Source organism: Schistocerca serialis, chromosome 6 (genome assembly GCF_023864345.2).
Source record: "Schistocerca serialis cubense isolate TAMUIC-IGC-003099 chromosome 6, iqSchSeri2.2, whole genome shotgun sequence".
NCBI lineage: Eukaryota > Metazoa > Arthropoda > Insecta > Orthoptera > Acrididae > Schistocerca > Schistocerca serialis.
In genome coordinates, this window is record NC_064643.1 from 216,045,705 (window position 1) to 216,058,340 (window position 12,636).

The 12,636-nt window shown below is 42.3% G+C and overlaps 1 protein-coding gene across 1 annotated transcript in view; it reads right to left on the minus strand.

Moving 5' to 3' along the window:
* Window positions 1-8,543, minus strand: part of LOC126484767 (cytochrome P450 6k1-like) — a 77,668-nt gene extending 69,125 nt beyond the window's left edge. Inside the window, exons 1-2 of the mRNA XM_050108364.1 lie at window positions 8,481-8,543; window positions 6,737-6,991 (exon numbers count right to left, since the gene is read on the minus strand). Of these exons, the coding sequence (XP_049964321.1) occupies window positions 6,737-6,991; window positions 8,481-8,543 (318 nt within the window). The remainder of the gene's footprint in view (window positions 1-6,736; window positions 6,992-8,480) is intronic.
* Window positions 8,544-12,636: the final 4,093 nt, after the last annotated feature.

Consider the following 12,636-nt stretch of genomic DNA (forward strand, 5'->3'; position numbering starts at 1 on the left):
TGTTTTTCATATAAAAGTTGATAACTAATTAAAGTTCTTGAAAACTGTTTTGTCGAATTTTGTAGTAGTCAGAAATTTTGTAAACTACCCCACCACCATTAATTAATTTTAAAAAATGAAAACCTTCGTTACAATAAAACTAAAGAAGTTTTCAAGCTACGTACATCCACGTGTAATAAAGCTAGTTTCAAAAATGTCATTTTTGTAAAATAAGCTGTACACAATGTGCTTGCAGAGTATTTTCAGCATAACTAATTAAAATACCAGAACATTCATTGTTATTCTAGTTACTGTACATATTTTACTTGTATTTGTTTTATGTTTCAAACTGTTATTTTACGTTATACTTTCTTTTTTTTGTTTTTTAGTTTACCGTTTCATGTAAGTGTATTTTCTCAATTGAAAATAAAAGGTAAATCATTATTATGACACAAAATCATTACAGTAGTGATAATCTATAGATAAATAGTTATAAAATTTTCTTACACAATGCACATAAAATGAACGATTGTACTTCTGCCTTCAAGCCCTTTGGGTTCACCAGATGAACAAATAAGAAAACATCTATCAAACATCTTTTGTCGTACTCAGGCGTATTTTTACCAGATTTCAGTGCCGGCGCAAGGACATTTGAGGCTTCGAAAAGAGATTCTCGAATTCTCGGTCCAAACTGACCATTAGTTTCTTTTAAAACTATGAACAGGTGAGTGGTCAATATGAAAACACCCGGGGACAAAGAACTCGTTCATCAGCTGATCCCAAAAGGCTCGAGAGCACAGGTACAGACGTGAGATGTATACGGCTTTCGATCCTGGAAAAACATTGTGAATAGATTTTCAGATGTAGTTCTTTTGAATGATTGTGATGTCACTCTCCGCTTGAGAAACGACATAATCAAGCAGCACTCACTAGTGCACAATCAATGCTCTTCGCCAAGGCTTATCAACGTACTGAAATATGCCTGATACAAATCACAATATTTAGAGGGTCACCCGTGACAGTTTGGAATCCTGTAGATTTTGTTTTACTTTGGGTTCTCCGTCGTGTATATTATGTGAAGGAATTTCGTTCATTTTATGGGCATGGTGCAAGGAAATTTCATGTCTTAAGTATTTATTTACAGACTTGCTGTTACCCGCTGCGTCGCTCGCATATCAGCAGGTTTGTTACGATGAGCGATGGTAGTAAGTAAGCCAGTAATTTTACAAGATGTCTGTGTATTTAGTGGCGTAGAGACGCAAGTACAAAAAATGTATTCAGTGCCGGTATGTGGTTACATAATGAATGTGTTCCTATTATTTTGCTGCATGTCGAACCAGAAATCATGCATTATATTTTTCTATTTATATTTAAAGAACGTCTCGATTCCTTACATTCATGGAGAAGCAAAGTTTTCAGCAGTTTCTCTAGCTCACCTAGTACTGGATGCGAAATTTTGTCACCAGAGCAGCACATACCAACCGTTTCTCTCTTCCATTTTAATACGTTATGGTGCCTTCATTTTTGATTTGTCCCCCTATGATGATTAATTTATGATTGACAGAGTCAGTTAATGTCCGCAGCTCGTGGTCTCGCTGTAGCGTTCTCGATTCCCAACCACGGGGTCCCGGGTTCGATTCCCGGCGGGGTCAGGTATTTTCACCTAGCTCGAGATGTGTTGTTGTGTCAACCCCATTACGGTCGGAGGACCTCCACTAGGACCTTGCCTAGTACGGCGGTGCGGGTCTCCCGCATCGTTCCCCTACGCTCTGCCAAGGAGTATGGGACTTCATCACCATCGTCATCATCATAGTCGGTTAATAGATCAGAATCAAATGCAGCCTCGCCAAAAGGCTCCCGCGTTCCATATGTAAAGGTACGGCCCTCTCTTTATGGTACAGCCTTTAAGTGACGCTATCGATGTGATTATTCAAGCCTCTTGGAAGCTGTATAAAATGCGAGTTTGTGACTGTTCTGATGTCTCTGTAGCTGTTACGGCCGCCTGACGTTCTGCATCCAAGTTCCGGCGGATATGAAATTGCTCTCAGGTTTGTTGGATTCGAGGAACTCTCGCAGCTTGAGCTCTCTTAGAACTACGCGCTAAATCAGATGTACATTTACGAAGCTCATAGTAATAGTTTTAAATATAGTTCTCCGGCTTGCTGTCTCCAGCTAAGCCAGATGGGGTAGGAATTCAATAGCATAAAGCATGCGCGCAGTAACATTGGATTTGCAACGTCACGGAATAACCTACAGACACTAACAGTCGCCAACCATCGCAATAGCGTCGTCTGCATGTCAGTCAAGTAGACCGTATTTAAAAATGTTGATAATACTAAAAAAATACGACTTCCTAAACTCGTAGCCTATGGTATTCCTAAGGTTCAACCCATCCCCACGCTAAATACGGTTCAGTAGTAGAGTCGTGAAAACTTAGCAGTGTGAGTTACTCGTATGTATGAAACACGTTGAGAGTTGAATAAGCATTGTATTAACGACGTTGAACCATATTACGTAGAACATATCAACCAACAAAAGCATTTGCACAAATATGGTAAAGCTCAAAAGTGAAACAGAAAATAGTTTTTTCAAAAAGTAAATATTTTTCCTTAGTTTGCGTAATATTCTTCAAATTAATAAATATCTTGTAATACATACTTTGTAAAGTAACCTACCTTCTTCATCAGGGTTCAAGCTATCTCACGGCAGATTTCATGGATTCAGCGATTTAGTCGTGGAAACGTAACAGGGCTACTTTCGCATTTATAATATTAGTAAGCATTATCATTACTGTAATGATTTTGTATCATAATAATGAGTTACACATTATTTTCAATTGACAGAATTCGTATAGAAATGGTAAACTAAAAAACAAGCCAAAAATTAATGTAAAACGTAAAATAACAATTTAAAACATAAAAGAAATATAAGTAAAATATATACAATAACTAGGCTAATGGTGAATGTCTAGATATTTTAATTGTGTATGCTGAAAATACTCGGACTCCACATAGTATACAGTTTCTTTTTCAAGAGTGGAATTTCAGAAACCAGGTTTATTACATATGAATGTTCGAATATGTAGCTTGGAAGTTTCTTTAATTTCAGTTGTAACAAAAGTTTATTTATTTCCAAGTCCGTATCGATCTTAGTGCTGAGTTTTCACTCAGACGGCGCTTTGGCGTTAAGCGGTTATTTCCGTGTGTGGTCGCTGGCCGGAGCTTAGCTGGAGGCGTGTGAGGAGGTAAGAGGTGGCTGCCTTGGCGCGAAGACAGTTCGGCTCGGCTGGGGTTGTTTGCGTCTGGACGCCGAGTGGGGCCCGATGGGAAGACCGGACCGTGATTTTACGGTTAATAGTGCGGACAGCGGCGTGTTGTGCCGTTTAACTTGATTCGCAAGGGGAGCAAAATCCCGACTGTTGTAGTTTGTCGAGCCTGAGTTTGAAATGCCTTCTATGTGCGGCGGGATGCCATTTCGTCTTCCTGTCTCTCCGTCGCTGGGATTGTTATCCTCGTTTACCGTCCCATGAATGTATATCGATAGGCTACTCTGCTCTCCGTACTCTGCTAGACGCTGGTGATGGAAGTGCGTCGTTCAGCGGCACCTTAGTCTGGGTGCTTTATGTTTGATCTTCAAGTGAATAGTCTTCGAGTGGCACTCCTTAGAGTTTGCCTTGCGCAGTTAGATTGGAGTTTATTTTGTCTTGTGGCGCTTCCGCTTTCCGTTAACGAAGGTTAAGCTTGATTCGGCACTCCGTACGACGCTTGGCACCTCAGCAGGCGGGTCGTAACCACCTTCGCGACTAAACGGAAGCCTTTGGACTGAGATGTCTTGTGTTTTGCATATTGTTCATAAATTGTTGTTTTGGTATTAAGTTGGCTGAGGTTTCCTATGGATTTCCAGGCATTTGATCTGTTATCCGGCCCGGGCTAGGTCTCGTTATTTTAAAAGTCGGTCCTTGTTTTGGCTTAGTACGATTTTGGTTTACTGCCTGGTGGCTCTGGTAGTACGCCGGGTCGCTGTGGTTGTGTTGCAATTTGTATGGGGCTGTGTGCTCGTTGCCGTGGAGTACCATTGTGCGAACTGCTTCACTGGGGAGTACTGATCAGGCCATTCTTGGCCCTCTGCTGTATGAAATGATTTTATTATTATTTTAAAGTAACATTATCACTTAAATGATTTAATTCTTGTTGCATTAATTGCAACTTGGGTAGTGAGAAATTTAGTAGTGTAATTACGTAAGATTTAATAGGGGCACGTGCCCCTTTACCTGTTTCGTAATCTGTTAATTACCGAAAGATCTTAAGCTTATAGTCATATGATGTGATTTTCTTAAATTATTGTATTTTTATGTCCTGTTATTGTTTTTTTTTAATTTGCTGATCACTGATGTACTGTTCCCAGTATTGAAATGCTTCAGGTAGCTATTACTTGGGTGGAACACGCGGAACCGCAGCTGAGAGAGTAGTTGCGTGCCTTACGTGTCCGTTGTTGGCGCGGCCTGGTGTCCGTTGTTTGTTTTGGTGCACCGAGTTAAGTATTGTGTTGCCTCCTCCCTTGCGGACCGAGCGAGGTGGCGCAGTGGTTAGACACTGGACTCGCATTCGGGAGGACGACGGTTCAATCCCGCGTCCGGCCATCCTGATTTAGGTTTTCCGTGATTTCCCTAAATCACTCCAGGCAAATGCCGGGATGGTTCCTCTGAAAGGGCACGGCCGACTTCCTTCCCCATCCTTCCCTAATCCGATGAGACCGATGACCACGCTGTCTGGTCTCCTTCCCCGAAACAACCAACCACCCAACCTCCTCCCTTGCGGCCCCGTCGTGTTCTTCTCATAAACATTTCCTTCAAGGCATTTTAGTTAATTTTATTCTAGTATTATTTTAATTTCTTACATTGGAAAAATTGTGCGGCCTTCATTATGCACACTGTTTGTCATAGCGGAATTGATGTGCCACTGTAATTTCTTAAACTCCATTGTGTGTGCCCTTCGTGATACATATTGTTTGTCATAATAGATTTGAGTATGGCAATTATAATGTCTCATATATCATGATGTGCGTGTGTAATGGTGCAATAAATGGATGATTGTTATTTCCGTTTTTGGCGCCCTTCATGCCTCCTTTCTTGTCCCTATTGGTACGCTATCCTTGTACTTGTGTTGGTAAACCACATCAGTTTTCCTTTTTCAAAATTAATTGATGGTGATAGGATAATTTGCAAAATTTCAAACTATTACAAAACTCAATTATGCAGTTTTCAAGAACTTTAATAGAATGGCGTGTGACGAGGACCTCCCGTCGAGTAGACCGCTCGCCTGGTGCAAGTCTTTCGATTTGACGCCACTTCGGCGACTTGCGGGTCGAAAGAACTTTAATTACATATCGACTTCCACATGCGAAATATTTGTATACCTCATCGTTTTTAAGGTATTCCCACCAAACGTAATATGCCAGATTTCCTTTCGGAGCGTGTTTTAGCACTTAAATGTGACACTGGGCACAAGCAAAAATATTCGTGTTGCATTATTGTGCCCCTCTACACACCCGCCAGGTTTCATCAAGATCGTTTTTTTTACTCTTGGGCACGTTCCTTTGTAAGTGATAACAATAAGTTACCAGTTGGTCAAAATGCGTCAGTGACATACGATATAACGTCAAATACTTCTCAGGTTCCAGGGGACCGATGACCTCGCTGTCCCTTCCCCAAAACACTGGTAGCAGTTACTTCTGTAAAATATCTGGGAGTATGCGTGCGGAACGATTTGAAATGGAATGATCATATAAAATTAATTGTTGGTAAGGCGGGTACCAGGTTGAGATTCATTGGGAGAGTGCTTAGAAAATGTAGTCCATCAACAAAGGAGGTGGCTTACAAAACACTCGTTCGACCTATACTTGAGTATTGCTCATCAGTGTGGGACCCGTACCAGATCGGTTTGACGGAGGAGATAGAGAAGATCCAAAGAAGAGCGGCGTGTTTCGTCACAGGGTTATTTGGTAACCGTGATAGCGTTACGGAGATGTTTAATAAACTCAAGTGGCAGACTCTGCAAGAGAGGCGCTCTGCATCGCGGGGTAGCTTGCTCGCCAGGTTTCGAAAGGGTGCGTTTCTGGATGAGGTATCGAAATATATTGCTTCCCCCTACTTATACCTCCCGAGGAGATCACGATTGTAAAATTAGAGAGATTAGAGCGCGCACGGAGGCTTTCAGACAGTCGTTCTTCCCGCGAACCATACGCGACTGGAACAGGAAAGGGAGGTAATGACAGTGGCACGTAAAGTGCCCTCCGCCACACACCGTTGGGTGGCTTGCGGAGTATAAATGTAGATGTAGATGTAGAAAATCAGCCAACCATTAGGTTCCACTTGAGGTATCTCGTAAAGGCAAGTGAACGTACCCAAACCTTAGTCTAACTAATTGCTATCGCCAATTCTTTATTTTTTATATACTGCGTTTCTTCATCATGAGCACACAATTAATTTCTCTGTGAGACTTGAGCTCTGTGCGCCAAAGACAGATTGGAGGAACATGTATAAAGTTACTACATCATTCACACGCAAATACGTCAGCTAATGAAATTCACACGGCGAAGAAACAAAACTTAACCTCACTTTGATTCCATTTCATTCTTACAGTGCGCTGATAAAAGTTGATATCATACCAGAAATTGTATCATTACATTGTACTGACATTGTATAGTCGCTGATTGCTATTAGACGTCGCCATGTTTTAAAAATTTAATTTCTGCTCACCTCGAACATCATTTTTAATTTCCCCGAGGTAAACGCCGGGGTCAGCTTGGAGCGCAGCCTCTTCCACTTGCTGCCGTTAAGGAACAGCAGGTGGTGGTTGAGCGGCTCGCTGTCATCGAACGGTATGCACCTGTCCTGGAATGCGTCGAAGTCCTTGACCAGAACGTCGCGAATGATATCTGGGTCGAAGACCAGGAAGGCTGGTGCGAAGAGTACGTAAATCCCGAGGAAGGGCTTGTCTATGACAAGAGAAAGCTGTGGAGGAGCGCAGTTCAGCGGAAAAGCATCATGGAAACAAAAACAATAACAAAAAGCAATAAGCACAGCGATGCAGAAAACAGTAGAGAATGCACATACGTACCTCGGTATCGTTTGTAGATTTCGTGTAGATGAAGTTCAACTCGCTTCTTTCCGAATAAAGCCTCTTTTTCCACACTCCCGAAAGGGAAAACTGCTTCGGCCTGTGGAACGCCCCTTTTCGTCCAGTAGGAATACCAGGAGAGGAAATAGAGGTAGACAGCGACGGACAGTACTAAGAACAGGCCCGTTGTAGCTCCCCACCACGATTCCAGCACAATCGCCATGACGCTCATGATGGAGCTAGCGGTGCCCACCTGTTATCAAATAGCCTTGCTGACGTCGGCCTGAAATGAAAGACATTGGAACAGAAACAGGAAGTTTACAATAATGCTTCTACTACAATATTTACTAGCAACTATTGGCTACCTGCCATATAGGATGCTCCGAAAAAACCGTTTACGCATTAAGAGACCATTCTAATGTGCAATATTTGCTCATGAATGATGACGCAATTGCTGTAACGTTACTCAGTAACCCCCACAGGTTGGATTCACCTTCTCTGTTAAAACATTTTTTTGTTTTATCTCAGAAATTGTACGACAAAAGTGTAAAAAACATACTTGAAAGTCTCTTCGGGTTTGCTGCTGGATCCTAAAATCAACTCGATTCAATATTTCGGCGATCCAACATCTTCAGGAGAACGCTGCTTCTGCTGATGAGATTCGCTGCGAACTCCAGTAGCAAACCGAAAAAGACTTTCAGGACTTACTACGCCGGGAATGCCTACGAAGTCGCATGTAGGAAACGTGACACTAAATGGTGTGGAGTCGCACTAAACCTAAAATCGTCGACCCTCTGTAACAACTGCATGCTATCTCGTCCAAACCACTCTCATAAAAGCAAAGCTAAGTTTCCTTAAACCGAAGCTAAATATATCGTCCTCTTCCGCAAGAACGTTACATCAGTTAACCTAAACAAACCCATACGTGTCGCAGCCACAAGAGAAACCATAATCCGTTTCATAACCACAGGTCTCCAATATATCATCACTTTCGACGACGTCGTATCCTCCAACAAGTAATAGCTGCTTCTTCCGTATTCCATCTTAGTGCCACGTAGACATGCACTCTAACAGTCACTCCCATTTCACCTACCCCCCTTCTACAAACGCTTTTGTAATCTCAGTCCCTTCTCAGTCTGCGCACCATCACTGCCATCAAGTACTGGCTCCCCATCACAATCACAGCTTCATCTTATTCCTTTATTCCAACCCTTGCAGTACACACATCACACATGCAGAATTCACTTCTCCAGTCCACTCGCGTACTTTAGCCACACATGTCGAGCCTCCTTCTGCAGTACTACACTTCCATTCCATCCGGTGTTTTTTAGCTACAGTTCTTCATATAGCCACTGGAAACGACCCTCAGTCTAAACGCAGCACCTCCTGCATCAACACCATCAGCTGTATAACAGCTCCAAATGCATCATTCTCGAAGACATACATCACTACATCTTAACTACCCCACTGTTATCGTTGTTGTGTGGCCTTCAGTCCGAAGACTGGTTTGATGCAGGTCTCCATGCTGCTCTAGCCTGTGCGAATCTTTTCATCTCTGCGACCCATAGTTTTCCGAATCTGCTTACTGTGTACATCTCTTGGTCTCCTCTAAGATTTCCCCCCCCCCCCCCCCCCCACGTTTCCCACCAGTACTAAATTGGCGATTCCTTGATGTTACAGAATGTGTCCTAGCAATTGAGCCCTTCTTTTGGTCAAGTTGTCCCACAAATTTCTTGACTCTCCAGTTCTATTTAGTAATTCCTCATTAGTTACTTGATCGACCCATCTAATCTTCGACATTCTTCTTTAGCACCACGTTTCTAAAGCTTATATTCTCTTTTCATCTGAACTGTTTATCGTCCATGTTTCACTTCCATACACGGCTACACTCCAGAAAAATGCCTTCAGAAAAGACTTCCTAGCACTTAAATCTATATTCGATGTTAATAAATTCCTCTTCTCCGGAAGTACTTTACTTGTCATTGCCAGTCTACATTTGATATCTTCTCTACTTCGGCCGTCATCAGTTACTTTGCTGCCCAAATAGCAAAACCCATCCACTACTTTAAGTGTCTCATCTCCTAATCTGATTCCCTCAGCATCACCTGATTTAATTCGACTACAGTCCATTATCCTTGTTTTCCTTTTGTTGATGTCCATATTACATCCTCCTTTCAAGACACTGTCCATTCCGTTCAACTTCTCTTCGAAGTCCTTTGCTATTTCTGATAGAATTACAATGCAATCAGCAAATCTCAAAGTTTTTGTTTCTTCACCCTGGACTTTAATTCCTACTCCAAATTTTTTCCTTCATTACTTGCCCTATATAGAGATTGAATAACATCGCGGATGGGCTTAAACTCTGTGTCACTCCCTTCCCTTTCGTGCCCCTCGACTCTTACAACTGCCATCTGGTTTCTGTACCATTCTTGAATATCCCTTCACTCCCTGTATTTTATCCCTGCTACCTTCATAATTTTAAACACAGTACTCCAGTCAACACTGTCAAAAGATTCCTCCAAATCTACAAATACTATAAATGTAGGTCTGCCTTTGCTTAACCTGTCTGCTACGATAAGTCATAGGGTCAGTTTTGCCTCGAGTGTTCCAACTATTCTCCGGAATCCTGACTGACCTTCCCGGAGAGTTGCTTCTACCAGTTTTTCCATTCTTGCGTAAAGAATTCATGTTAGTACTTTCAAACCATAACTTATTAAAGTGGTAGTTCGGTAACTTTCACACCTGTCGACAACTGCTTTCTTTGGAATTGAAATTACTATATTCTTCCTTAAATCTGAGGGTATTTCGCGTATATTATACATCTTGCACACCAGATGAAAGAGTTTGTCGTGGCTGGCTCTGCCAAGGCTATCAGTACGTCTAACGGAATATCGTCTGCTCCAGGGGCCTTGTTTCGGCTTAGATCTTTCAGAGCCCTGTCGAGTTCTTCTCGCAGTATATCTCCCGACTCATCTTCACCTACATCCACTTCCCTTTCTATAACGCTGCTTTCAAGTTCATCTCCCTTGTATAGACCCTCTGTATATTCCATCCACCTTTCAGCTTTCCCTTGTTTGCTTAGGACTGGTTTTCCATCTGACCTATTGATATTCATACAGATGCTTCTCTTTCCCCGAAGTCCTCTTTAATTTTCCTGTAGGTGATATCTATCTTTCCCCTAGTGACATACGGTTCTAAATCGTTACATTTGTCCTCTAGCCATTCCTAGTCATTGTTCACATCCTGTCAGTCTCATTTTTTTTTTACGTTTGTATTCCCTTTCACCTGCTTCATTTGCTGCATATTAAGTTTTCTCCTTTCATCAATTAACTTCAGTATATCTTTTGTTAGCCAAGGGTTTTTACTACGCCTTGTATTTTTACCTATTTGATGCTCTAGTGTCTTCACTATATCATCGTTTAAAGCTACCCATTCCTTTCCCCTGGTTTAGTCAACCGTTGCCTAACGCTCCCTCTGAAACTCTCTACCTTTGGTTCTTTCAGTTTATCCAGGTCCCATCTCCTTAATTTCCTAGATTTTTCCAACTGCTTTAGTTTTAATCTACAGTTCATAACCAATACATTGTTGCCAAAGGCCACAACTGACTCCTGTGAATGTCTTACAATTTAAAATCTGGTTCCTAAATCTCTGTCCAGCCATTATACGGGGTGGTCCATTGATCGTGACCGGGCCAAATATCTCACGAAATAAGCGTCAAACGAAAAAACTACAAGGAACGAAATGTGTCTAGCTTGAAGGGGGAAACCAGATGGCGCTATGTTGGCCCGCTAGATGGCGCTACCATAGGTCAAACGGATATCAACTGCATTTTTTAAAATAGGAACCTCCATTTTTATTATATATTCGTGTAGTACGTAAAGAAATATGAATGTTTTAGTTGAACCACTTTTTTCGCTTTGTGACAGATGGCGCTGTAATAGTCACAAACATATGGCTCACACTTTTAGACGAACAGTTGGTAACAGGTAGGTTTTTTAAATTAAAATACAGAACGTAGGTATGTTTGAACATTTTATTTCAGTTGTTCCAATGCGATACATGTACCTTTGTGAATTCATCGTTTCTGAGAACGCATGCTGTTACAGCATGATTACCTGTTAATACCACATTAATGCAATAAATGCTCAAAATGATGTCCGTCAACCTCAATGCTTTTGGCCGTACGTGTAACGACATTCCTCTCATCATCAAGAAGTTCGCCTTCCGTAATGTTCGCACATGCTTTGACAATGCGCTGACTCATGTTGTCAGGCGTTGCCGGTGGATCACGATAGCAAATACCCTTCAACTTTCACCACAGAAAGAAATCCGGGGACGTCAGATCCGGTGAACGTGCGGGCCATGGTATGGTGCTTTGACGACCAGTCCACCTCTCATGAAATATACTATTCAATACCGCTCCAACCGCGCGCGAGCTATGTGCCGGACATCCATCATGCTGGAAGTACATCGAGATTCCGTCATGCAGTGAAACATCAAGTAGTACCATCGGTAGAACATTACGTAGGAAATCAGCATACATTGCACCATTTAGATTTCCATCGATAAAATGGGGGCCAATTATCCTTCCTCCCATAATGCCGCCATACATTAACCCGCCAAGGTCGCTGATGTTCCACTTGTCACAACCATCGCGGATTTTCCGTTGCCCAATAGTGCATATTATGCCGGTTTACGTTACCACTGTTGGTGCATGACGCTTCGTCGCTAGATAGAACGCGTGCAAAGAATCTGTCATCGTCCCGTAATTTCTCTTGTGTCCAATGGCAGAACTGTACACGACGTTCAAAGTCGTCGCCATGCAATTCCTGGTTCCTAGAAATATGGTAGTGGTGCAATCGATGTTGATGTAGCATTCTCAACACCGACGTTTTTGAGATTCGCGATTCTCGTGCAATTTGTCTGCTACTGATGTGCGGATTAGCCGCGACAGCAGCTAAAACATGTACTTGGGTATCGTCATTTGTTGCAGGTCGTGGTTGACGTTTCACATGTGGCTGAACACTTCCTGTTTCCTTAAATAACGTAACTATCCGGCGAACGGTCCGAACACTTGGATGATGTCGTCCGGGATACGGAGCAGCATACATAGCACACGCCCGTTGGGCATTTTGATCACAATAGCCATACATCAACACGATATCGACCTTTTCCGCAATTGGTAAACGGCCCATTTTAACATGGGTAATGTATCACGAAGCAAATGTCGTCCGCACTGGAGGAATGTTACGTGATACCAGGTACTTATACGTTTGTGACTATTACAGCGCCATCTATCACAAAGCAACAAAAGTGGTCCAACAAAAACATTTATATTTCTTTACGTACTACACGAATATGTAATAAAAAAATGGGGGTTCCTATCCAAAAAAAAAACGCACTTGATATCCGTTTGACCTATGGCAGCGCCAACTAGCGGGCCAACCATAGCGCCATCTGGTTTCCCCCTTCAAGCTAGACGAGTCTCGTTCTTTGTAGTTTTTTCGGTTGATGCTTATTTCGCGAGATATGTGGCCCG